Raw genomic sequence first — 26,302 nt, 5'->3', positions numbered from 1 at the left:
GTCTAATAGTCCTGTAAGTTTATGAAAGAAAAGGTTTCTGTTTGTGTGTCCAGAAGGATTTAGATTGTCCATGTTTTGTCTACCATACATAATGATTTCTATCCCTGTAAAGTTATGTCTATTTCCACCAGCTCTGTGTTCTTTAAAAAATATTAGCTTTTGCTGCCCAAAAGACATCAAAAGAAGTGGAAATATGAAATATAGTAGATCTTACTTTAATGTTTTTTTGATGGAGTTTTTTTGTTTTATTTTTAGGGCTTTCAAAATCAATGAACTGAAAACTGAAGTTACTAATCACTTGGCAATGCTGGAGAAGCGATTTGAATGTAAGTGTTTCCCTCACACCCATGCTATTAAAATGAACAGTATAGTACAATGCAGAAGTTAATATTCTCAGAGTTTGGGTAAGTGATAGGAGTTCATCATACCTTTTTTACTGAAATGTTTTACAAAAATATACCTTTTCATTTCAATAAATATCTCAAGGCATAATATACATTCTACTTGTATACATATAGGTTGTTTATTAATCATAGGGGATATAAATCCATATTTTAAATTATCTTGATAATTTTTCATTGTGGTCACCTTATCAGACTGCTCAGATCATTGCAGTTTTTACGTGGTAGTGACTAACAGTTCATATTAGGAATCAGGGAAATTTAAGCTGCTATCATCTTATTTCTTGTGAGGCTACCCCAGGTACCTTCTTTCCCCAACTCATGCTGGTGGGTTGGGTACCCAGGGGAAATATCCCTGATAGAATGTACTTTATGAATCTGCATGAGCATGAACCAGGGCATTCATCTTTAATATTCAAGCAATCGATACAAGTATCTCAAAGCAAAAGAATTTATTGAAATGGCATAGTAAAGCAGTAGTAACAAAACACTCCCCTCACAAGTTTGGACAGCACATTCCCAGATGTACACAAAGGAAAGAGTGGGCTACTATTCACAGTGCTCACTTAAAACAGACTTACCATTACTTAGACTTATTAGAGGTGATGTTATCCTAATAAGACATACAGAGTACACTCAGCTAAACTTTATTGATTATTCAATAATACAAACTCAAACACTCTATGAACAAGCCACCAAACTCATTCATAAAATCCTGATAAGCATGTTTCATACCACTACTCATGACAAGTTTCCCTCTTTGCCTAGCCAGAGGCTGTGTATTTCCCTTCAAGATGACAACCTGTTGATAGGCATTACTCTTGGGTAAAAATGAGATACACAAATTTCCACATTTGGAGAACATAAGAGTCTTTCTTAGTCACAATCCAGGAGCAAACTGATAGCTGGAACTTCTGCTGGATTTTTAAGATTCTGGCTAGGAGCATTTACAAATTAAATCTATGCTCTTATTGGTGATTGATAACTTCAGCTTATGATTAAAACTACCATCATTTGCAAGTGTTTATCAGTTGTTTACTGGATTTGAGACAAAAACAAATATTATCATTAGATGTTTATAAAACCTGGGGAATATATATCTTTAGTGTCTGTTAGTCAAACTTGGTGGATATACATATCAGAAAACCTCTGAAATTTTTGATGTTACCATGTCATGGGGCAGGGGAAATCAGACAAAGCAAAAATGAATCTAATTAGAAGAGATAATTGGAGAGACTATAATATACTTAAAGGTACCATGGACACTGCTAGTTCTGTATTCCAAATAAATCAAAGAAAGAGGAAAATGACCTATATATGCACAAAATGTTTATAGTAGATCTTTTTTGATGTGCAAAGGATTAGAAGTCAAGCTGATGCTCATCAGTCAGGAAATGACTGAACAAGTTGTGGCATATAATTTTGGTGGAGTACTATTATGCTGTGGGAATGATGAGGGGGATGGTTTCAGAGGGAAAAAGAATCATGGCAAGACCTATATAAACTGGTGCAAAGTGAAGTGAGAAGAACCAGGAGATCATTGTGCACAATAATAACAATGTTGTAATGATGACCAACTGTGAAAGGCTTGACTACTCTGATCAATACAATGATCCAAGACAATTCCAAAAGACTCATGATGAAAAAATGCTATCCACCTCCAGAGAGAGAGAACTAATTTTCTCACTTTATTTTATTGCCTTTTAAAAAAACATATATATAATATGAAAATATCCTTCGCATGATTTCACATATTTAATTAATATCACATTGCTTGCCTTCTCAGTAGGTGGGGAAGGGGCATGAGGGAAGGAGAGAATTTGGAACTCAAAATTTAAGAAGAAAAGAATGCTTATAAACAAATAAATAATGAATATAAATATTAAAAAAAATGGGCATTGTAAACATCCTTTATTTCCATGTTTATTAGAAGGGGTTCTAGTGCACTACCCATATAAAGTTTATTTTTTATTTTAAATAAAGTGCTTCTATATCTTTTTTTTAAAGATCACCCTGTGCCTATACTTTGTAGGGTTTTTAGCATGAATGACTGTTATACTTTGTCCAAGACTTTTTCTACATCTATTGAGATGATTATGTGGTTTGGGATATGATTAATAATGTCTATTAATGTTGACTAATGTTGAACCATTCTTGTATTCCTGGTATAAATTCAATTGACTCATAATGAATTATTTTGCTTATAATGTCTGAATCAATATTCATTAATGATATTGACCTATATTTCTTCTTTTGATTTTCGTTCTTCCTTGGTTTAGGTATTAAGACTATGTTATATTATAACATTATTCTTGTAGGGTGCTTTCTCAATTTTTGAGAATAATTTGTGTAATGTGCATATTAATTGTTCTTTAGAAGTTTGATAGAATCCTTCTGTGAATCAATCAAACTGGGAGGTTTTTTTCCCCTATGGTAGTTTCTTTAAAACTAGTCTCAATTCCTTTTCTTGTATTGGGTTATTTGAGATCTCTATTTGGTCTTCCATCAATTGTAGCATTTTAGATTTTTGAAGCTGTTCCTCTATTTCTTTTGTGTTCTTAGTTTTGTTAGCATTTAACTGTGTGTAATAGACTCTGAATTTTTTTTTATTTTTTCTGGTTTTGTTGTAATTTCACTTTCCTCATTTGGTATTTTATTGATTCAATTTTCTGCCCTTCTTTTTAATTATCTTGGCTAAAATTTTATCAATTATATTAGTCTTTGCAAAGAACCAGCTTCTAGTTTTATTTATCATTTCTATAGGATGATTTTTTTGGTTTCCAGATTGTGTATTTCTCCTCTAATTTTTAATGTCTCCCCTTTTGAGCTTGTTTTAAGGGTATTTACTCATTGTCTTTCTAGGTTCATTAATTCTCAGTTTTTCGATTTTGTTACTGCATCCCAGAAATTTTGTCATGTTGTTTCATCATTATTATTTTCTTTCACATAATTATTCATTGTTCTCATGATTTGTTATTTGGCTTTCATTTATGATTTCATTGGTAAGCCTCTATTTGAATCTATTATTAACTTGGGTCTTAAGCATTCCTTTAAATTTTTCCATCATCCAAGCCACTTAAGGATTGTATGCTAAATGTAAGTTCCACATAATTCCTTAGGCTTCAGCCAATTCTTAATCTTGTGAGCTGGGAAGTGTGATTCTTGATCTCTATTTAGTATTGCAAACTATTAATTAATTTAGTCCTTTTTGTAACAGAGTTGCCCTCAACTCATGTACAGGAATGCACAAAGTCTAAATCTGTGCATGTACAGAGCACTATTAGACAATAGTTCTTATTAAGTTTATCTTCAAGTGGGCCAATGTAGTTCACTTGCCAGACTATGCTCAGAATCTTAAAGATCTAGCTTGGTGGCAATGGGAAAAAGTAGTACAGGCTTTTTTGTATTACTGTCCTTAGTCCCAAATTATATTCTATCCAAGATGTCATGGACCAAATACTTGTGTCCAATTTTCTCCTGTATCCACTTCCCTATTGATCTATACTTTTCACTATCCCCCTATCCTTTTCTTTCTTTATTTACCAATGTGATTCGCCTTCTTCCACTTTTCCTCACCTGATTTTCCTTTAGCATGAGCCCAGGGGCAGTTAGGTGGTGCAGTGGATCAAGTGCCAGGCTTGAGTCAGGAAAACTCATCTTCCTGAGTCCAGATCTGGCCTCAGACACTTACTAGCTGTGTGGCCCTGGACAAGTCATTTACCCCTCTTTGCCTCAGTTTCCTCATCTGTAAAATAAGCTGGAGAAGGAAATGATAAACCACTCCAGTATCTTTGTCAAGAAAACCTCATTTGGGATCACAAAGAGTTGGACATAACTGAAAAATGACTCAACAACAAAAAACAACCTAAAATCTTCACATTGGCCTTATCTAGGTCCTTCAATAATTCATTTTCCCATACTCACTGTTATTTACTTTCCAAATACCATTCCTCTATTTAGGTGATCATATGACTAATCCATTAGTGTAACTGACCAAGAGTCAATACAAATTACATCATTATCCAAGTTCTCCCTTGTAATTCTCATGACTATGTAGCCTGACACCCAAAGCCTATTGGTATGGGAATCTTTTCTCATTAGTGGAGATGGATGTCCTACACCTGTGTTTTGGTTTTGTTTATCTGTTTTTTTTTTCTAGAGAGCCAGGGCTAAACATTTATTCAGCACAACTCTGGTAGAAACAACTCCTACTTGAGTATTGATTGAGTGGTGGCTATTCCAATCTAGACCCAGGGTGGAGCATCTATACTCTCAAGACCATATGTGGCCCTCTAGATCCTTAAGTGTAGCCCTTGGACTGAATCCAAACTTCACAGAATAAATCCCCTTAATAAAAGGATTTGTTCTATAAAACTTGAACTCAGTCAAAAGGCTATACTCAAAGACCTAGAAGGTCATTTGTGGTCTTAAAGCCACAGGTTCCCCACTCCTGTTCTAGACCATACTAATATAGAAATCAGTATTTACAACATTGATGGCACACATAGGGTCAAGCCCTCTACTTCCATAATGATATGATATACTGACAGGCCATCTTTTCCATAATAGTATATCTAAACTGAGGACCAACCATGTTCTTAGTCCAAAATCATAACATCACACTTGGAAAAAGACTTCTCTAGGAACTGAACAATCCAACTTGTCTCAACTTGTCCTTCACTTGAAGTTTCCAAGGATAAGATCTTTCCTACTATTGGCTGTGGAACTTCTTCCCAAGTCCAGATCATACCTAGAAACTACTGATTATTACCCTTTCTTATCTTTTATGGGACAATTATCTATTTTCTCTTGGCTAGTCCTGCAGTAATACTTTCCTTAACCTCCTATTTCTTGGGCCCCTTAAACTAGAATATCATTTTATAAGATAAATTCCTTGAGAAGGCCATCTACAATAGGGGCCTCCCCTCTCTGGTCAGTCTTCTCTTTTATAATCCAGTTTCTAATCTCATTAAGCCACCAAAATTGCTCTCTCCAAAATTACCAATGATGTCTAAATTACCAAATCTCGTGACTTTTTTTCAATCCTCTTTCTTCTTGACGTCTCTGAAGCCTGGGAAACTGTTGATCACTCTCTCCTCCTTGACACTCTCTTCTCTCTAGGTTTTCAGCACACCATTCTCTATAGTTTTTCTCTTACCTATAAAATTGTTCCTTTTCAGTCTCCTCCTTGGATCCTCATACCAATCATACCCTCTAACCTTAGCTGTTACCACAGGGTATTAACACCACAGGGTGTCCTGGGTCCCCTTCTCTTTTCCATCTATATTACTTCACTTCTACATCTTTACTATTCCACTTATGCTTCTTCACTTGGTGATCTCATCAGCTCTCATGGATATAGTAATAATCTCTATGCTGATGATACTCACATTTACCTATCTTGCCCTAATCTCTCTACTGATCTTTAATTTTGCATCCTAAACTCAATAGGTCCAAAATTATTACAGTAGCTTGTTGGAGAGTCTACTTGCCTTGAGACTTCTCACTTGTCAATTTTCCATTCAACCACCAAAATAATTTTCCTAAATCACAAGTCTGACAGTCAGCTCTCTGCTCCGTAAACTACAGTGGCTCCTGATCACCTCCAGAATAAAATACAAAATCTCTTTTTGTATGCTGATCATCATAATCTAGTTCCCCTATACCTTTCCGGTTTTCCTACATCATGCTCCTTACCATGTACTCTTCAATACGGTCACATTTGTTCTTTGTTCATTGAACAAGACACTCCATCTCTTGGCTAGTCATTCTTTCTGGCTTTCCCCTATGCCTGGAATGTTCTATCCTCATCTTTATATCCTAACTTGATTGCCTTCCTCCAAACCCCAAATAAAATTATTTCTTCTACCAAAAATCTTTTCCAATCCCTCTTAGTTCTAGTTCTTTCTGGTATTTTCTCTATTTATCCTGTATTTAGCTTGTTTGTACGTATTTATTTGTTTATTGTCTCGCTCACTATATCGTGATGCTTTTAAGGGCATAATTGCCTTTTGCTTCTTTTGTATCCCCAGCACTTAGCACAATGCCTGGCACGTAATAGGTGCTTTATAAATGCACTTAATAAAAGTGACTGACTAACAAAAGTACTTGTGTCAATTTTATTCAGATTTTTTTCTACAGAAAGTATAACATAATAGTGGGCTACTTGTATAGACTATTGGTGGCAACCTACCAAATGCTTACTGTGCTCCTTTCTGTTTTTTTTTCTTTCTTGGCTACTAATACTGCAAAGAACATTTTACTTAAACTGAAAACTGAGGTCCATCATGTCCTTTAATTTCATTGATCATTTCTGAAACATTAGGAATGGTTCTCTTAATACTATTGTTCAATCTTGAAATTAAATTTCCTATAGTCAATCTTGACACTAAATTTCCTTTAGTCCACCATAAATCTTTATTCTCTGCCAGTATTTTTCATCAGCCAAACCAAAGAATTATAAATTAATTATTTTCCTATAAGCCTTCCTCTTCCAAATCTTTCAATATTGTGGTAATTTCCTTGTCTCCTCCTTGATTCTATTCTAAGAGGTAGTTGAAGCAGGCAAAACTACCAAATCGCAAAAGGTTTTTCCTAATAATCAAATGTTAATTTTTGGTTTCTGCTCCTCCTGAACTAGTGATAACAACTGCTCTATAGATCTCCTCAGGCCAACCCATGATTTTTAATTTACTCTGTATTTCCCAGCTGGAGGTGTGAGGATAGTGAAAGGGAACACTTATAGGAGTCTGATTTTTTGATATTTTTTTTTCATTTTCTTTTACCATAGCTGGCACTATGGTAACTTGTGAGCCAGTATCTATAAAAGCCAACATGCAGTGGTCTTGACACCTTACTAACACTAATCCCAAATAGGGGTGTTTGTCCAACTGTCAGAACATAATGAGGAGACTGTTGAATCCCTATAGTAAAATTGGGTTCCGATCTATCAGTTATAGTACTAGTTTCAGCTTGGTTGATCTACATTCAAAATATGCTTGAATATGTACTTGGAGTTCATCAGATCTCTCTCTGGAGGTGGATAGCATTTTTCGTCACGGTTTCTTAAGAATTGTCTTGAATCAGAGTAGCTAAGTCTTTTCCAATTGATCATCATGCAATATTGCTGTCACTGTATACAATATTCTCCTGGTTCTGCTCATTTGACTTTACATCAGTTCCTATAAGTCTTCCCCGGGTTTTCTGAGACCATCCTGCTCATTGTTTCTTATAGCACAATAGCCCCATCAAAATTGTATGTTACAACTTTGTCACCACAAAAGAAGCTGTTCTAAATATTTTTGTACATATAGGTTCTTTTCCCTTTTCTTTGATCTCTTTGAAATACAAAGCTAAGACTGCTATTGCTGGGTCAATGGGTGTGCACAGTTTTATAGCCCTTTAGGCATAGTTCCAAAGTGTTCTCCACAATGGTTAGACCAGCTTACAACTTTGCCAACAGTATATTAGTGGACCTATTGTTCCACATCCCCTCCAGCATTCCTCAGTTTCCTCTTCTGTCACGTTAGCCAGTCTAATAGGTGTGAATTGCACCTCAGAGTGGTTTTAATTTGCATTTCCTTAATCAGTAGAGATTTGGAGCAATTTTTCCCATATGTCTATTGATTTTTTTCTTCCAAAAACTGCCCATTCATATCCACTGACTATTTATCAATCGGGGTAAGGCTCCTCTCTTTATAGATTTGGCTCAGCTCCCTAAATGTTTGAGAAATAAGGTGTTTATCAGAGAAAGGTACTATAAAATTCTTCCCCAGTTTTCTGGTTTCCTTCCAGTATGTACTGCACTGGTTTGCTTGTTTAAAATTTGTTTATTTTCATCTAATCAACAATACTCATTTTGTTTCCTATGATCCTCTATATTTCTTGCTTGGTCATAAACTTTTCCTTTATCCATAGATCTGATGAATGAAATTGTCCATGTTCCCCTAGTTGACTTATCATATCACCCTTTATGTCTAAATTATTTACCCCTTTTAACCTCATCTTTATATCTAAATCATTTACCCATTTCGACCTCACATAATGTGAGATGTTGATGTATGCCTAGTCTCTGCCACACTGCTCTCAAGTTTTCCCAGCAATTTTTGTCAGATGGTGAGTTCTTGCCCCCAAAACTTGGATCTCTGGGTTAAACAAGCATTAAATTACTATGATCATCTATTGTTCTGTATTGCGTATCTAATCTATTTCACTGATTCACCATGCTATTTCTTATCCAATACCAATTGTTTTCATAATTATTGCTGTGTAATATAGTTTGAAATCTGATATGTCTAGGCAGCCTTCACATTTTCATTGATTTCCTTTATATTCTTGAACTTTCGTTCTTCCAGGTGAATTTTGCGATTATTTTGTCTAGCTCTATAAAATAATTCTTTGGTGGTTTGATGGGTATGGCATTGAAAAGTAAATTAGCTTAGGTAGAATTGTCATTTTCATTATATTGGCTCAGCATATCCATGAGCAATGGATATTTTTCGAATTGCTTAGTTCTATCTTTGTTTGTGTGAAAAGTGATTTGCAATTGTTTTCATATAGTCCCAGGGTTTGTCTTGTCAAGTAGACTCCCAAGCATTTTTGTATTGTCTGCAGTTATTTTAAATGGAATTCTTCTTTCTCTCTCTTTCTGCTAGGGTTTTTGTTTTGTTTTGTTTTTGTAATATATAGAAATACGAAAGATTCATGTGGGTTTATTTTATATCCTACGACTTTACCGAAGTTGTTGATTGTTTTAATTAGTTTATTAGTTGATTCTCTAGGATTCTCTGTGTGCCATTATAACATCTGCAAAGAGTAACAGTTTCATGTCTTCATTGCCTATTCTTATTCCTTCAATTTCTTTTTCTCCCATTGATATAGTTTGCATTTGTTGCACAATATTGAGTAATAGTGGTGATATGGACTTCCTTGCTTCACGTTTGATCCTATTGGGAAGGTTCTTAGTTTATCCTCATTACAGATAATACTTGCTCTTGGATTTAGATAAATATACTTAATCATTTTAAGAAAGGCTACATTAATTCTTATGTTTTCTAGTATTTTTAATAGAAATGGGTGCTGTATTTTGTTAAATTCTTTTTTCTGCATCTACTGATATAATCATATGATTTTGTTGCTTTTGTTATTAATATAGTTGTGCTACTTATGAAGACATTTTTATATTTTTTTTGTCTTCTTGGTTTTGTTAACATATAAGTGTATAATATGGTTTGATTATTCTTATTTATTTCTTCTGGTTTTGTTAGAATTTTGCCTTGCTCATTTGTTATTTTATTGGTTTGATCTTCTGCTTTTTTCTTTTTAATCAAATTAGCTAAGAGTTTTCAATTTTATTAATCATTTCAAAGATCTAGCTTTTAGTTTTGTTTACCTCTGTATTATTTTTTGCTTCCAATTTATCCTTTTCCTCTCTAATTTTTAAGTTTGTTTATTTTTTGTTTTTCTAATTTTTAAAATGTATATCCCCTTCATTAATCCTCTCTTTTTCTATTTTGTTAATGTATATTTGTAGGGATATGATTTTTCCTCTGAGGACTGCCTTAGCTGCATCCCAGAAATTTTGGTATGTTGTTTCATCATTATAATTTTCTTCCATATAGTTATTAATTGTGTTTATGATTTGTTCCTTGACTCACTCATTATTTAGGATTTCATTATTGACTATACATTTGGGTGTGTGTCTTTTATTTGTAGTTCCTGAGTCAATGGTTATTTTTATTATGTAATGGTCTATAAAGGATTTGTTGGCTATTTCTGCCTCTTTAGATTTGTTTGCAATATCTCTGTGCCCTAGTACATTGCAAATTTTTATTGCTGAGAAATATGTGTATGCCTTTGCTGTCCCATTTAGAAGACACCATAGGTCTTTCAACTCTAATTTCTCTAGCAATTTGTTCATTTTCGTATTTTCCTTTTGTATATCTTTCTGTTAAACTTAGTCAAAATTGAGAGAGGGATATTGAAGTCTCCTACCATTATTGTGTTACTATATATGTCTTCTCCAATCTCAAGTAATATTTCCTTTATGAATGTGGATGCTAAAGGATTTAAAGAATACAGATATACTATTGATATTAATTTATTGTCTATGGTTCCTTTCAGCATAATGTAGTTTCCTTCCCTATTTCATGTTTGCATATTTGGTTTTGCTTTGTCAGACAGTATGATTGTACTTGCTGCCTTTTTTAGATTTGCTTAATGCATAGATTTTTTTTTCAAACTCTCAGTTTTATTTTGTTTATATCTTTGTAAATGTTTCTCTTCTAAGGAAGAGATTGTAGGATTTTGTTTTCTTATGCAATCTGTCATTTTTTTTTTCATTTTATTGGGCTGTCTCCTCCATTCACATTTAAAATTATGAGATTTAGGTTTACATTTTCCTCCATCTGTTTCTAATATTAGGTTTTTCAAGTTGTAATTTTTCTCATTCCTGTGCTATAAAAACAGTAGTATGTTCCTTCAGTTTCTTTATCTTAATCTTTTTTTTAAGTTGTCTTAATTCCATTGATTCTCTTTCCCTTTTCCCTAATCTCCCTCTCCTGTTTGTTACTTCTTTTCCTTTAAGGTTTTGTTATTAGTTTTTTGCTCTCTCCTACTTTTATGTGATCATATTATTCTTTTTTCCCTTACAATTAGTCAAGTAAATCCTTTCTCCTCCTCCCCTTCAATGAGTCTTGTTCATTAATTTTTAAATTTCATTTTTGCACCCCTTTTCAAAGCGGAGTTCTCTCCCTTACTCTCTTCATTGTCTATTCTCCCTTTCTTTCTCCTATAGACCCTTGTTTTTTCTATAAACTCTCATGACCCCTATAGTTATCTAGTCTCTCTCAACTCTCTGTATTCTTTATTCAATCAAAATTTCCATAGTATCCATTCTAGTTTCTCCCATTGTCTTATAGAACTTATCCCATGGATTCCTCTTTTTCCACTGTGTCTTGCTCTGAGAATAGAACTGATTATTTCAAGTGTCAGAGAAGTTACTGCCCCATTGTAGGCTCCCTCTCCCACTATGGACCTGATTATGCAGTCCAGTATTAATCTATACTTTCCCCTAGTTAACTTTTTTTCCCCTTTTGACTCAAAATCTCCCCCCAGGTCCATACCTTCCCTCTTGTACAGATGGCAAATGCCCTCAGAATTTCCAACTTCTCTCTCCCAAGATAGAATAAGTGACTTTTTCAAGTACCAAATACCCCCAAACCACACCCAGCTCAAGGTCACCATATTCTTTCACCGAAGATCTCTCTTCACTCACCAAAGCATTCATCAGTGGAACTCTTCCACCAAAAAAGCAACACCTTCTTCTTTTTCCCCTCTTTTCAGTCCTCCTCCCCCACTCTCCACCCACTTCCCTATGGATTTTTCTCTTACAAAGACCACAAGGATCACCTTCCCCTCATTGATAGCTCTTGATTTGACTTATGCACCTCACAGAGGGGTCCCCTGTATTCCCTCCCACATCTTCCCTCTTTCTTTCATCTCTTATTGCAATGTACTCCCAATGAAAAAAAATTCAAACCACATTGACTCAACTATGTACAGGGTATAATAGGTTCTATTCATAATGGCCCAGATCTATCTCTTCACTATTATCTCTACTTGACTTCCAACTTCACTCTTGTATCTTTGTGTACATTTGAAAGAAGTGTCTTACTGATCTCTCTGCTGTCCTTCTGTTGCTATTTCTATTGTTGTCCTTGGCTCTTACATTTATTCACTCTTCTTGCATTTCTTTTTTTTTTTATCAATATTTTTTTTTATTTAACTTTTAACATTCATTTTCACAAAATTTTGGGTTACAAATTTTCTCCCCTTTTATCCCCTCCCCCCGCAAACACCAAGCATTCTAACTGCCCCTGTGACCAATCTACTCTCTCTTCTATCATCCCTCTCTGCCCTTGTCTCCATCTTCTCTTTTGTCCTGTAGGGCCAGATAGCTTTCTATACCCCTTTACCTGTATTTCTTATTTCCTAGTGGTAAGAACATTACAGTTGATCCTAACACTTTGAGTTCCAACTTCTTTAGCTCCCTCCCTCTCCACCCCTTCCCTTTGGAAGGCAAGCAATTCAATATAGGCCAAATCTGTGTAGTTTTGCAAATGACTTCCATAATAGTTGTGTTGTATAGGACTAACTATATTTCCTTCCATCCTATCCTGTCCCCCGTTACTTTTATTCTCTTTTGATCCTATCCCTCCCCATGAGTGTCGACCTCGAATTGCATTCTCCTCCCCATGCCCTCCCTTCTGTCATCCCCCCCACCCTGCTTGTCCCCTTATCCCCCACTTTCCTGTATTGTGAGATAGGTTTTCCTATCAAAATGAGTGTGCATTTTATTCTTTCCTTTAGTGGAATGTGATGAGAGTAGACTTCATGTTGTTCTCTCACCTCCCCTCTTTATCCCTCCACTGATGAGTCATTTGCTTGCCTCTTTTATGAGAGATAATTTGCTCCATTCCATTTCTCCCTTTCTCCTCCCAATATATTTCTCTCTCACTGCCTGATTTCATTTTTTTTAAGATATGATCCCATCCTCTTCAATTCACTCTGTGCACTCTGTCTCTGTGTGTGTGTGCGTGTGTGCATGTCTGTGTGTAATCCCACCCAGTACCCAGATACTGAATAGTTTCAAGAGTTACAAATATTGTCTTTCCATGTAGGAATGTAAACAGTTCAACTTTAGTAAGTCCCTTATGACTTCTCTTTGCTGTTCACCTTTTCATGGTTCTCTTCATTCTTGTGTTTGAAAGTCAAATTTTCTTTTCAGCTCTGGTCTTTTCATCAAGAATGCTTGAAAATCCTCTATTTCATTGAAAGACCATTTTTTCCCCTGAAGTATTATACTCAGTTTTGCTGGGTAGGTGATTCTTGGTTTTAGTCCTAGTTCCTTTGACTTCTGAAATATCCTATTCCATGCCCTTCGATCCCTTAATGTAGAGGCTGCTAGATCTTGTGTTATCCTGATTGTATTTCCACAATACTTGAATTGTTTCTTTCTAGCTGCTTGCAATATTTTCTCCTTGACCTGGGAACTCTGGAATTTGGCCACAATGTTCCTAGGAGTTTCTCTTTTTGGATCTCTTTCATGCGGTGTTCTGTGGATTCCTTGAATATTTATTTTGCCCTCTGGTTCTAGAATCTCAGGGCAGTTTTCCTTGATAATTTCATGGAAGATGATGTCTAGGCTCTTCTTTTGATCATGGCTTTCACGTAGTCCCAAAATTTTTAAATTGTCTCTCCTGAATCTATTTTCCAGGTCAGTTGTTTTTCCAATGAGATATTTCACATTATCTTCCATTTTTCTATTCTTCTCTCTTTGTTCTGTGATATCATGCTTTCTCACAAAGTCCTTAGCCTCCATCTGTGCCATTCTAGTTTTGAAAGAACTATTTTCATCAGTGAGCTTTTGAATCTCCTTTTCCATTTGGCTAATTCTGCTTTTGAAAGCATTCTTCTCCTCATTGGCTTTTTGAGCCTCTTTTGCCAATTGAGTTAGGCTAGTTTTCAAGGTGTTAACTTCTTCAACATTTTTTTGGGTCTCCTTTAGCAGGGAGCTGATCTGCTTTTCATGCTTTTCTTTCATCTCTCTCATTTCTCTTCCCAGTTTTTCCTCCACCTCTAACTTGATTTTCAAAATTCTTTTTGAGCTCTTCCATGGATGGGCTGGGACACAGAAGCCTTGATTTCTGTGTCTTTGCCTGATGGTAAGCATTGTTCTTCCTCATCAGAAAGGAAGGGAGGAAATGCCTTTTCTCCAAGAAAGTAGCCTTCAATAGTCTTATTTCTTTTCCCTTTTCTGGGCATTTTCCCAGCCAGTGATTTGACCTCTGAATATTCTCCTCACACCCACCTCACCTCCTGATCCTCCCAGCCAGTGTTTGGGGACTGAGATTCAAATGCTGCTTCCAGCCTTAGGGCTTTTGGCGGGGGCAAGGCTGCTATTCAGTATGAGATTATGTTCAGGTGGTCAGGTTGGGGCAGGGCCGCCTCTCAGGCTCAGTTCCCTCAGGGGGTTTATGCACAGACCTTCCACAATGGATCCAGGCTCCTGCCCCCTTGGGGAGCCCCGTTCTGCAGCCGCCTCTCAGCTTCTACCTCCTGGGGGGGGGGCCGAATCATGGGGGCACCCCACTCCCCTCTCGACCCGCCAAAGAGACTCTCTCACCGACCCCCGTCACCTGTGGGCAGCTTGTGCAGCTGCTGGAGATCCCGTCCCTGAAGCCTGCTCGGGTCTGTTCTCTTGGTGCCGTGGCTGCAGCAGGGCTGCCCTCAGCTCCCAGTCCCAGCGCCCAGTCCGCAGCGCGAAGGACCCCCCAAGAGAGGTTTGCAGGTCCCTCTGGAACAGAAATCTCCCTCGCTCCAATATTCCGTGGCCTCTGGGTGCAGAATTTGCCATGAGTTACTCCCCTGTAGCCCTTCTGTGGATTGTGGGTTCGGAGCTATGTGTATGTGCGTCTTTCTACTCCACCATCTTGGCTCCGCCCCCCTCTTCTTGCATTTCTGATGTAAAGATTCTTTGTCCTGTTGAATTCTTCCAGGAGACCTATGATTCTTAAGTTGTCTCTACACACACTGTCTTTGAGATTAATATATTTTGCTTGCATAGTGAATATAGTTTCTTTTAGTGTTATTGAGGTGCTTTTTTTTTTTGCTTCTTTTCTTCCAGATTGTCCTTCACTTCTGTGTATTTTCGTTCACAATCTAGTGTTCTCTCTTCTGATTCTTCTTATTTGATTTGCCATTATAGATCCCAGTTTTTCTATTCTGCTCACTATTTTTGCTGTGCAGGCCATTAACTCTGCTGCCATTGCTCTCATTTGTCTTATAAATCAAGAACAACATGTTGTGGTTCCAGGTTCTCAAATTCCACAGGGTCCTGTGTCTCATCAAATGTTGAATCATTTTCCTTTGTTTTTCAGTATTTATTCATAGGTGGTGAACTTGTTTGCTAGATCTGAAGGCCATATTTCTTTCTCCTGTTAATGATTTTCTTGTTGATTTATCTGCTTTTATTCAAGGTCTTTAAGTTTTATTCTTCCTGAGATCTTTGATAATTTCAGTCTTTTTTGCCCTTAATTTGCCTTACTGTTCATTTCATTGGGCTGGCTAAATCTCAAAGAATTTCAGCTTCCTCTTATGCTGGACAATTCATGGTATACCAGCCTACGTCTCTGCCAAAGTGATTTTGCTGGGAGAACCCAAATGACCCCAGCTGAATGCTGAGTACTTTGCCTCAGTCTTAATGGAATATATTGTGTCCTGTCCCACTACCTCTGTTCCTCAGTTCTTTGAAATGGCACTGATAATTCAGAGAGTAGATATGTTAGTGTCATGGGACTGATTTGTATAGTTTGGGTTTCTGGGGTTCTGGAAATATATGATGAGATGGGGAAGATGGGGAATGTGGTGTTGAGCTCTATTTTGAGCCCAGGTTTATGTCCTCCACCTTCTTTTCCTGATTCTCCTGTAGTGATCTTTTGTAGCATAGAAAAATGCTACTGACCACTGAAGCTCTGGCTGTTGTTCAGTTATTTGAATAGTGTCCAATTCTTTGTCATCTCATTTGGAGTTTTCTTGGCAAAGATACCAAAGTTTTTTGTGATTTCCTTTTCCGGCTCATTTAACAGATGAGGAAACTGAGGCAAATGGGGTTATCGGACTTGCACAGGGTCATACAGCTAGTAAGAGTGATTTGAGTCTGAACTCTTATCTCCCTGTCTCCAGACCTGGGGCTCTATCCACTGTCCCACCTAGCTGCCTGGAATAGCCAGGTCTGGAGTGCTGCAGATTCATGCTGGCTATCTTTCTTGATCTGAGCAGACTTCCCCAGCCTAGAGCCAGCACTGTCACAACACCAGAATGAGGGAGAAAAGACCTGGCTATAGTTTGGGTTTTTGTTGTGAACCTGGTATGAGTCAACTAGTGAAACCTCATGGCTGTAGAATGAAGTGTGGGGGGTGAGTGCTAAATGAGGCCAGTGTAGAAGCCAGTGCATGGGTTTATTTGTCTATTTGTTTATCTTATTTCAGATTTCAAGTGTCCTAAATCCTGGAGACAGGTGGCATTTCTTTGTCTTTTGTAGATAATGTCTCTTTTGGAGAGGCTTATGAAGTTGAGATCGGAGAAAATGTCTAGTTCTGCATTTTGTTTATCACTTCACAAGTCCCCCTCATTGCTTTTTAGTGAATTTTAAGTCTTTTTAGTTGAAGTTCATGGCACTGGATACATAAATTACTTTAGGTAGTCTTATCAAATAATAAAAATAACAATACTATCGAAAATTGGTCTAATGGAAGAGACAATTGAACATGCAAACAACTGTGTACGAACAAAATAATATAAAGAATAAAATGGAAATAATCTCAGAGAGATGGTACTAAGATTAAGGACTGGGGAAGGTTTCTTGCTGAGGGGGCTTTAACAGAAACACTAAGGAAGATGGGGAAGCCAGGAGGTTGAGACAATGATGAAGAGAGTTCCAGGAATAGGGGAAAGAGAGTGAAAATGCATGAAGTCATAAGACAGAGGGTTGTATTCAAGGAACAGCAAGAAGGCTTTTGTCACTGGATCACAGAATAGGTAGAGCAGAAGTAAGAAGATCAGAAAGGGTATAGTTATAAGGAGCTTTAAAGGTCAAGCCAAGGTCTTAGTCCTGGAATTAACAAGGAACCATTGGAGCTGATCGAATAGTGGAGTGCCATGATCCGACCTGTGCTTTAAGATCAATTTGACAGTTGAGTAGAGGATGGACTATACTGGGGAAAGATTTGAAACAGGTCAACCAGAAGGCTATTCCAATAGACAAGACATGAGGTGATAAAGTCGTGGGAGGCATATACTAGAGATTCTACAAAGGTTGAAATGGCAGGACTTGACCATTATTTGGATATGAGGGTTGGGGGTAAGAGAGAATAAGGAGTCAAGGATGACATCAAGCTGTAAGACTTTATGACTGGGAGGGTGGTGGTCTCCTTGACAGTAATAAGGAAGTTAGGAGGTTTGATGGCAAAGGTAATGAGCTCAGTTTTAGACATGTTGCATGTAAGATGTCTGCAGGACATCCATTTTCAGTAGGCAGTTAGAGACATCAACTAGAGGCCAGGAGAGACATTGGGATCAGAAAAACAGATCTGAGAATCATCTGTGTACAGGTGATAATTGAATCCATGGGAATTGATTAGATCATCAAGAGATTAAATTCTATATAGAGGCAGAACAGAAGAAGGGCCAGGACAGAGCATTGGTAAATATCCACATTTAGCAGCCACATTAGGATAAAGATTCAGCAAAAGAGTCTGAGAAGGAGTAGTCAGATAGGAAGAGAACCAGGAGAAACAACTGTCATTATAGAGAAAAGAAAAAGGAGAAGAGGCTGTCAACAGACTTAAAGGCTTCAGTGAGGTCAAGGGGGATGAGAACTCAGAAAACTCCATTAGATCTGACAATGAAGAGATGATTGGTAAATTTAGATAGAGCAGTTTCAGCAGAATGAGAAGTCTGGGAACAAGACTGCAGAGAATTAAGAAGAAAGTAAAAAGAATGGAAGTGGAGGCATCTTTTGTAATTGCCTCTATCTTTTGTTTGGTTAAGAATGCCATTTATCCATAGTCATAAAAGGTATATGTTATCTGCATCTCTTCTCATTTTTTTATGTTATGATCTTTAATATTTAAGCCATGTGTCTCTTTAGAATGCATTGTGGAATATGGTGTAAGGTATTAGCCTAAGTCTAATTTCTGCCAGACTGTTTTCCATATTCTCTGAAATTTTCATCAAATAGGGAGCTTTTCTCTAAAAAAAAAAAATTTCAGTTTATCAAATGTTGAATTATTGAGTTCCCTTGTTTATTATTTTTATTTGTCTAGGTAGAATTCTCTATTTTTTAACCAGTGCCAAATGATTTTGATAACTTCTGCTTTATAATGCAGTTTGAGGTCTGAATGTGCTATTACCCTTTATCTCCCCTTTATATTCTATTCTCTATATTCTAAAATATTCTATATTTTACCTCCAAATGAATTGTTATTATTTTTTAAAGTTCTGTGAAGTTCGTAGTTTGTTTGGTATAGTATTAAATATGACAGTATTGTCATTTTTATTATATTGGCACATCCCAGACATGTGCACTGAATATTACTCCAGCTATTTAAGTTGTTCTTTACTTATGAAATGAGTACTTTGTATTGAATCTATAAAAGTATTTTCTGTGCTTTGGTAGATTGACCCTCAAATATTTTATGCCTTCTATAGTTATTTGCAATGGAATTCCCCTTTCTGATATTTCCTCTTATATTTTATTACTGATAACTGTATTTCAATATTAGTTTTCTTGGTAATCCTATGTGTTTTCATTTTCTTCTGAGAATGACTCCAAGATTTCTTCTAGGTTCCAAAAAGATCTATAACACAAAAAATTTCTTCTCTATAACTTCCAAATTGTTTTATTCTCATTATGAATGATGCTATGAATAAGGGAGGTTGCTGAATATTATTGAACAAGTCAATGAATTATACAGTAACAGGTTCCCTTTAGTTTCCTAAATATCATTATGCCTACTGGGATTCAGTTCAATAAACAATCAACTTAGAAATAATCCCAACTTCAATAATATAGACATTAAAACCCTGCTTTAAATGTGCATGCTGTTGAATACACTGATAGAAAAAAAGGCAGAAATGGAATCAGTGATCCTTGAACTACACAAAAGCTGCCCTAGCTTCACAGGAGTGAATGTGGAATCTGAATATCAGATTTCATAATTGAATTTTAGCCAAACAAAGAATTTTCCAAACACAATAAATTGCCCTGGCTTCTGATTCCAAAAACTCTTAGAAATCTAAAGGAAGAAATATATGGCATAACTATAAACTAATGAAACTTTAAATTTTCGTTGGTACCTTTTTTTCATATTAAGATCATCTGAATATAGATAAACACAATTTTGATGGCATAAAATTAAATAGCTTTTACACAAACAAAATTCTTGCCAAATGAATGAAAAGAGAGTCTATGAAGTGGGGAGACTATTTGCATCATATATTTCTACCAAAAGAGGTATTCAAGTTAGGTAAATGAAATCAACGTTATCCCTTTAAAAATAATTTCTGGTAGGCAATGTACTTATTCCAAAGATTCTGTGATTACTCAAAAGCCTTTTTCAACTTCCTCCCCTGACTTAGCTTTCATAATATGGGGGACATCATTAGATACAGCAAATCTTTATCTTTGGATTGTTGGTGTTATTTTTAATAACTAGAAAAAGCCATTGGGACCCACATGTGTCATATAAAACGAATTACCAATCTGGATTGCACTATAAATAATGAGATATGTTTAGAAAATAATTAAACTAATACTATTTGCTGTAAGCTGCTTGGAAAAGCCTTCCAAAGACAGACTTGGAAAATATTTTTAGTAATGGTATACTCAAGCATGATATATATATATATATATATAAAATACTCCCATATTATTTTGAGAATAATATTCATTTGGATGTGTAAGTTATGGTGTAATTATTTTTTAAACCCCTTTACAGTCATGCTTCTAAGGAATAACTTAGTATAGACAAAATTAAGTCTAACCCGCAGGTCCTTAACTTTGCTATTAGTCTGTCATATATTTTAAAACAGTAACATCTCCTGGTTAACTGCTCCTCTGTGGAAGAACCCATTAAATGAGAAGCCTTCATCTTAATGAGATATTACTTTCAGAGAAAGCTTATGTCATGCTGCCCAAACATCTCATTTCATTTTAATATTTTTGGGGACCATGGTCCTTCTCACAAAGGACACCTTTATCAGATGTCCAAAGACCTTCAGGTTCAGAGAAAACAAAAATTAGGGACAAGGATGCTAATGTAATTGGGGATAGAATGCAGAATATGGGGAGAAAAGGAGATGGGGCAGTACAGCTTTATGGCACAGTAGATATAGCACTAGACCTGGAATCAGAAAGACCTGAGTTCAAATTCATCTCAGACACATACTAGTTGTGAGCAAATGACTTCACCTGTTTGCCTCAGTTTCTTCATTTGCAAAATGGGGTAATAATAGCTCCTACCTACCAGGATTGCTATGAGAATCAAGTGAGATATAATGGTAAAGTGCTTAGCACAGTGCCTGTCACATAATAAACTATGTAAATGTTAGCTATAATAATAATTATTATTATTACTATTATCATTCATATCGTCATCAGTCTTATCGAGTTTGCATGAATGGATGTTTTAGGTAATGATTCAAAATTGGAAATAGGACTAGTTGTTGGACTGAGTGTTGTGCATAAGTGGTTGATTCTGAAGTCTTAGCATCATGAGTATATGTGTATGTTTATCCTTCATTGCCAAAGAAGACCATGTCATCAGAGAAATAATGACATGACTTGCATTTGACTTTTGTTTTGAGTAAGGGAGAGCATAGAAGTCAAGTGCCATTACGCCTTTGTAAGCTCCTGTTTAGCTTCTGGAAATCCTTTAGAAACCCTTTGAGAGTTTCCGCCATTACTAAAAGGAGATGCTTGGATACATGGTAACACCCTTGTTGTTTCTTTGTTGCCAGTGGAAGGAATGAAAGTAGTGGAGATTGAAAAATGCAAGAGTGACATCAAAAAGATGAGGGAAGAGATGGCATCAAGAAACAACAGGTAACTGACATGAGCTTAATATTCAGGCAACAAAGTGTCTGCTAAGAGAGGTTTCTATGTTGAAACTGAAGAAGCTTGTATGTTTGGTTTCTCTGAGATTAAACAGGGGTAGATAGGGGGCACAGCAGATAGAGGGCCAGGGCTGGAGTCAGGAAGATTCATGATCACCATCATGATGAGGATGATGACGATAACGATCACGAAGATGATAATGATGATTCCAATGTATATAACACTTTGTGGCTACAATGTATTCTTTCTACCTTAATGTTATAAAAATCATAGAATCTCAAAGTTAAAACATGCTGTAGAGGTCATGTCATCCAAACCCTAACTAAAGAATTAGTTCTTCCATATTTCCCAGAGAAGTGATTACCTACATATTCTGTCACATGACCTTTCTGTGCTTTGTGTTTGTGCAAAATTCCTACTTAAACTGATGATATTTTTTCATCAGTCCTTTGTATTTTATGTAATCGGAATAACTGGAAATTAAAATATAAAAATTTGTAGGCCAAGAAAGTAATGGGACTGATATCTCAGTTTTCAATCATTTCTTACTACAATTATCCTAAGAATTCTGAAAAAAAAACCCAAAACCCTCAAAGTTATAGTTCTTTGAACACAGAAATAGTAAAGAATATTGCTAATCCTTAATGATTTCTTTGTGTATTATCTATGCTACTATCCATACTATTTTTCACTTATAACTTATGTGTTATGTGCTAAGAAACTGCACATTGATTTTAATATGCACCTAGGCAAAATACAATTAGGAAGAAAAATCAGCAGACAAAATATGCAAGTGTATATATGCATATATGGGCATTACAAAGAATTCATACATATGCTCATATCATACATATGGATGTGTCCCAAAGTTTTAAAAAAATAATTTTTGTATTATTTACTCTTTTGAGTTAACTATGTATATTAGAAAATGTAAAATATTATTAGCAAGAAAAAAAAAAGACTGCCTTGAACCAGTCTAAGAGTTATAAGAGACCTCTGATGCCACCTAGTCCGGGCCAAAACCAAACAGAAATTCTATCTATAATTGATCTGAACAGTGGTTATCCAGACTTTTCTTGAAGATGTCCAGTGAAGGAAGTCGCTTTCTCCGACTTTGGGGTAGTTCTAATTGTTAGAAAGATGCAGCTTGCATCAAACCTAAAACTACCTCTCTGAAACTTTTAACCACTGCTCAACATTTTTCAGTAAGGGGCTGAACAGAAGAATTCTACTTACTCATCCACATAACAGATCTTCAAATATTTTAAGGCAGCTTTCAAGTCCACCTTAACTCTCTTTTTCTGGAGTAAAAAAATCTCTGTTCCTTCAAATGATCTTCCGATAGCAGATCTATACAACTTGGCAGGAGGCAGGGGCCAAAATTAAAATTGGCTAAACTTCTTTGGGCTGCAGATAGGTTTTTAGCAGCTCACCTTCCAAATAAAGGTATAATTAATCATTAAACTATTTTGCAGATGAACCATATTTTTTAAAAAAGGGAAATTGCAATTAATATCAATAAATTACACTTATTATTTAAGATTTTTATTTATCATTAAATCACTCTTCTCAAGTTAGAAATAAATTGACAATGGTTGGTTGCCATGTTTCATGTGACAAATAGGATGCAGTGCAACCCATCCACCAAGTTACATGACAAGCACAATGACTAGTCGGAGGCCATTTAAGTGGAGCATGGGCAAAATCCTCATCACATCTTTACTTTCTTTTATGACCTCTACATTTTTTCATGGGCCACCCTATCTTTTGGTGGGCCACAAATAGCCCATAGGCCAAATGTTGCACAGGCCTGTCCTATACCACAATGTCAAGGTTCCTCCCCTTCCTGGTTGCTCATTTCTGGATACTTTCCAGATTATCAACATTTTTAAAATATAGCACTCAAAACTGAATGGATGGAACATAACATTTCAGTTTTAATCTAACCAGGTCAGAGCGTGGTCCCCAATCCTAGACATTATGCCTCATCTAATGTTCCCAAAGTTTAAATTTTCAGTTGGCTGTTATATCACTCTATTGCCTCATATTATGCTCTAAAATTCCTAGAACTTTATCAGAAAAACTAACCATACCCTCCTAGCTCTTCTTTTACCTTTCTGGCTTTTCCTTCTTCTCATCCTTTGCTAGATACTCAATCAGATTACACTGGCTAACCTAAGATGTCCCTTGAGGTTCTGTCCCAGGCCCTCTTCTCTTCTTCTTCTATACTAATTTTTCTTAGTAATCTCATCAACTCCCATGAATTCAATCATCATCTTTATGCTGATCATTCTCAAACATATTTATCCAGGCTTAACCTCTCTGCTGACCTCCAGTCTCACATCTCCAACTGCCTATTAGATACCTTGAACGAAATGTCCTGAAGACATCTTAAACTCAATATGCCCAAAACTGAGCTCATTATCTTTCTTCCTAAATGCTGCCCCTTCCAAATTACTCTATTAATGTTGAGGACACCACTATCCTCCCAGTCCCCTAGGCTCACAACTTAGATGTCATCCTCATTGTCTCTTACCCCACATATTCAATCTTTTGCCAAGGCTTTTTAACTTCATCTTTGCAACATCCTTAAAAAATACCCCCTTCTCTCCTCTGATATTACCACCATTCTGATACAAGAACTCATCACCTCATGCCCAGACTATTACAATAACCTACTTGTGGGTCCATCTGCTACAATTCTCACCTCACTCCAGTCTATTTTCCATTTAGCTGCTCAAAAGATTTTCCTAAAGCACAAGTCTGACCATGTCACCCCCTTACTCAATAAATTGCAGGGGCTCCCTATTGCTTCCAGGAACAAAGTTTAAATCCTCTTTAAATCCCTTCATAACCTACCTCTCCCCACCTTTCCAGTCTTCTCACACCTCCCTCCCTACCATATATTCTTCAGTTCAGTGGCACTGGCCTCCTTGATATTCCACCAACAAGACACTCCCATCTCTTGGCTCCAGAGAAGTTCACTGGTTGTGCCCCCATGCCTAGAATACTCCCCCTCCTTATCTGTGTTTCTTAGTTTCCCTAGATTCCTTCAAGTATTGGCTAAAATTCCATCTTCTACTTAATTTTAATGACTTCCCTCTGTTGATTACTTCCTATTTATCCTGTGTAACAGTAAGCACCCCAAGATACATGGGGAAGCCATGCTATCACAGGTTCTTAGATCTGTAGTCATAAAAGGAAAGCAACTTTCAAGGGGATAACAATCATTTTAATGAAGCACATGTATCATTCCTTTAACCAAGAACATCACCTAGTTCAGGGGAGTCAGCACCCTGAACTTCAAGGAAAATACAGAGAAATTAAAGATCAACAGACATGGCTCCCTCTGCCTGAATTCAACAGATAGTTGGACCCTAACTGTCTGACTATAGTTACTAGAGAGGGAAGCTCTGACATCTGGTTTGCAAAGCCAGTGGGCTCTTTTAGTGGCTTCCTAGAGTCCTCATCTGGCCAAACAAACACTTCCAGTCAGTAAGCCCCAAAGCAAAACCTTACCCTCAGAGTATTTATACACTTTTTAGAACCAGAGGGCATCACCCTCTGACCCCATGCCTCAACAGAAAAAAACAAAAGGTACTTGGGACCCTCCTACAAAACAGCTCTCCTAATCAAGTTTACCACATTAGACAGGTCCATCAATGGGTGGGAAAGACTGTCTTTAATCACATTCAAATGGAGGCATTATACTTCTTGATTATATTAAAACAAAAACAGCAAAAGCTCTTATTTGACTTGCCATTACATCCTGTCATGTACATAGCTGTTTGCATGTTGTCTCCCTATTAAATTGAGAGCTCATGGAGGGCAGGAACTCTTGCCTTTTTTTGCATCCCTACTCCTTAGCACAATGCCTGACACGTAGTAGATATTTAACATATGGCTATTGACTGATAACTGACAGTTTCCCCATCCCTACACTGGTATAGCTGATTATTTAGCCTATGTAAGTTTTGCTTTTATCACTATTAAATTTCGTCTTCTTAGATCCTACCCATTCATGCTCAGTCAGTCAATAATCAAACACTTTTAAGTGCCACTTATGTGACAAGGGGTAAGACCTGTGGTTTCATTGACACAGAGAAAACTCTCTTTTACCAGTGCAAGTCACCTTAAGAGTATTAGAGAGTTGCCTCTGATATTGGGAAGTTGAATGACTTGCCCAGGTATTAAACAGTAAGGATACATCAGAAGGGAGTGCAAATACAAAGATAAAAATTAAACTCTTCCTGCTCTCATTATATTCTATTGATGGAGATAATAAATTCATATAGGTAATAGGGTTTGGAAAATTGAGTAACTTTCTGAGGCTTGTAGTTCAAAGGAATAACCATTCTCTCTCAGCCCTGAGAGTGATTTGGGACTATTGCATTCTTTTAAACAGAAGACAGACTTGAATTACAGTAATTTATAAAACAAAGGAGCACACACAGTCTACAAGAAAAAGACTGAAAGAAAGTCGTGAGGACTTCCAGAGGTGAGCAGCAGCTATTTGGAAACAGTATGTACACCTCACCCATGACTTAATGAGGGGAACCAGAAAGAATTGGCAGCACAAGGGCAACAGGAGGAAGGAAAAACTGAAAAATGAGACTGAAAGGAAAAAGTGTAAGGAGGACTAAGTTGCAATAGAGAAGTTGGGAAGATCACTGAACACCTTGTGGAGAAGTTGGCATTTAAGTTGAGTCTTGAAGTAAGGCATCTTTTGTAGGAGAGGCAAGGAGCAAATGCATTCTAAGCATAAGAGGCATCTAATACAAAAGAATCAAGAGAGGAGATAGGGTGCTGTGGGGGAGGAGCAAAGGGAAAGCCAGCTTAGATGGATCCCAGAGTGTAGGAAGGGAAGTAATGTTTAATAAAGAAGAGAAATATGTAAATATAAAATGACCAGCATATATAAATGTGAGGCATGGAGAGAGAGACAGAGAGAGAGATTTCCAATAAGGTGCCTACCTGTACCCACATATAGTCCAGACTGTATTTAGTCCTAGAGGGATCCTGACCTAGAAGGACTGCCCTCTTCAAAGGAAGAGGATTTCTGGGAGTAGGAAGCAAAAGAAGAGTCTGGAAGTCACAGGGGAGAAGAGTGATGTGAGAGGGGTACAACCAATGAAAAGAGAATGGCTAAGGATGCAGGGTCATCTTAACAAAGCCAGGTCTCTGAGAGTATAAGCAGCTAAAGGGATTATGAGAAGAAGTTTAC

At 36.6% G+C, this 26,302-nt stretch overlaps 1 protein-coding gene across 9 annotated transcripts in view; it reads left to right on the top strand.

The window, feature by feature from the left end:
- PDE9A (phosphodiesterase 9A) overlaps positions 1-26,302 on the top strand; it is a 169,770-nt gene that overhangs the window by 89,880 nt on the left and 53,588 nt on the right. For 5 of the 9 annotated variants that reach the window (XM_072614866.1, XM_072614868.1, XM_072614869.1 and 2 more), the window contains 2 exons: positions 256-326; positions 20,982-21,066. In XM_072614866.1, the coding sequence (XP_072470967.1) occupies positions 256-326; positions 20,982-21,066 (156 nt within the window). Of the gene's footprint in view, positions 1-255; positions 327-9,933; positions 9,985-20,981; positions 21,067-26,302 lie in introns of those variants that run through there. The other 4 variants (XM_072614872.1, XM_072614873.1, XM_072614874.1 and 1 more) reach the window with 3 other exon arrangements.

The sequence above is a fragment of the Notamacropus eugenii genome, chromosome 5 (genome assembly GCF_028372415.1).
Source record: "Notamacropus eugenii isolate mMacEug1 chromosome 5, mMacEug1.pri_v2, whole genome shotgun sequence".
NCBI lineage: Eukaryota > Metazoa > Chordata > Mammalia > Diprotodontia > Macropodidae > Notamacropus > Notamacropus eugenii.
Note: the sequence above shows the minus strand (reverse complement) of the source record. Positions and strands in the feature narration are given on the sequence as shown.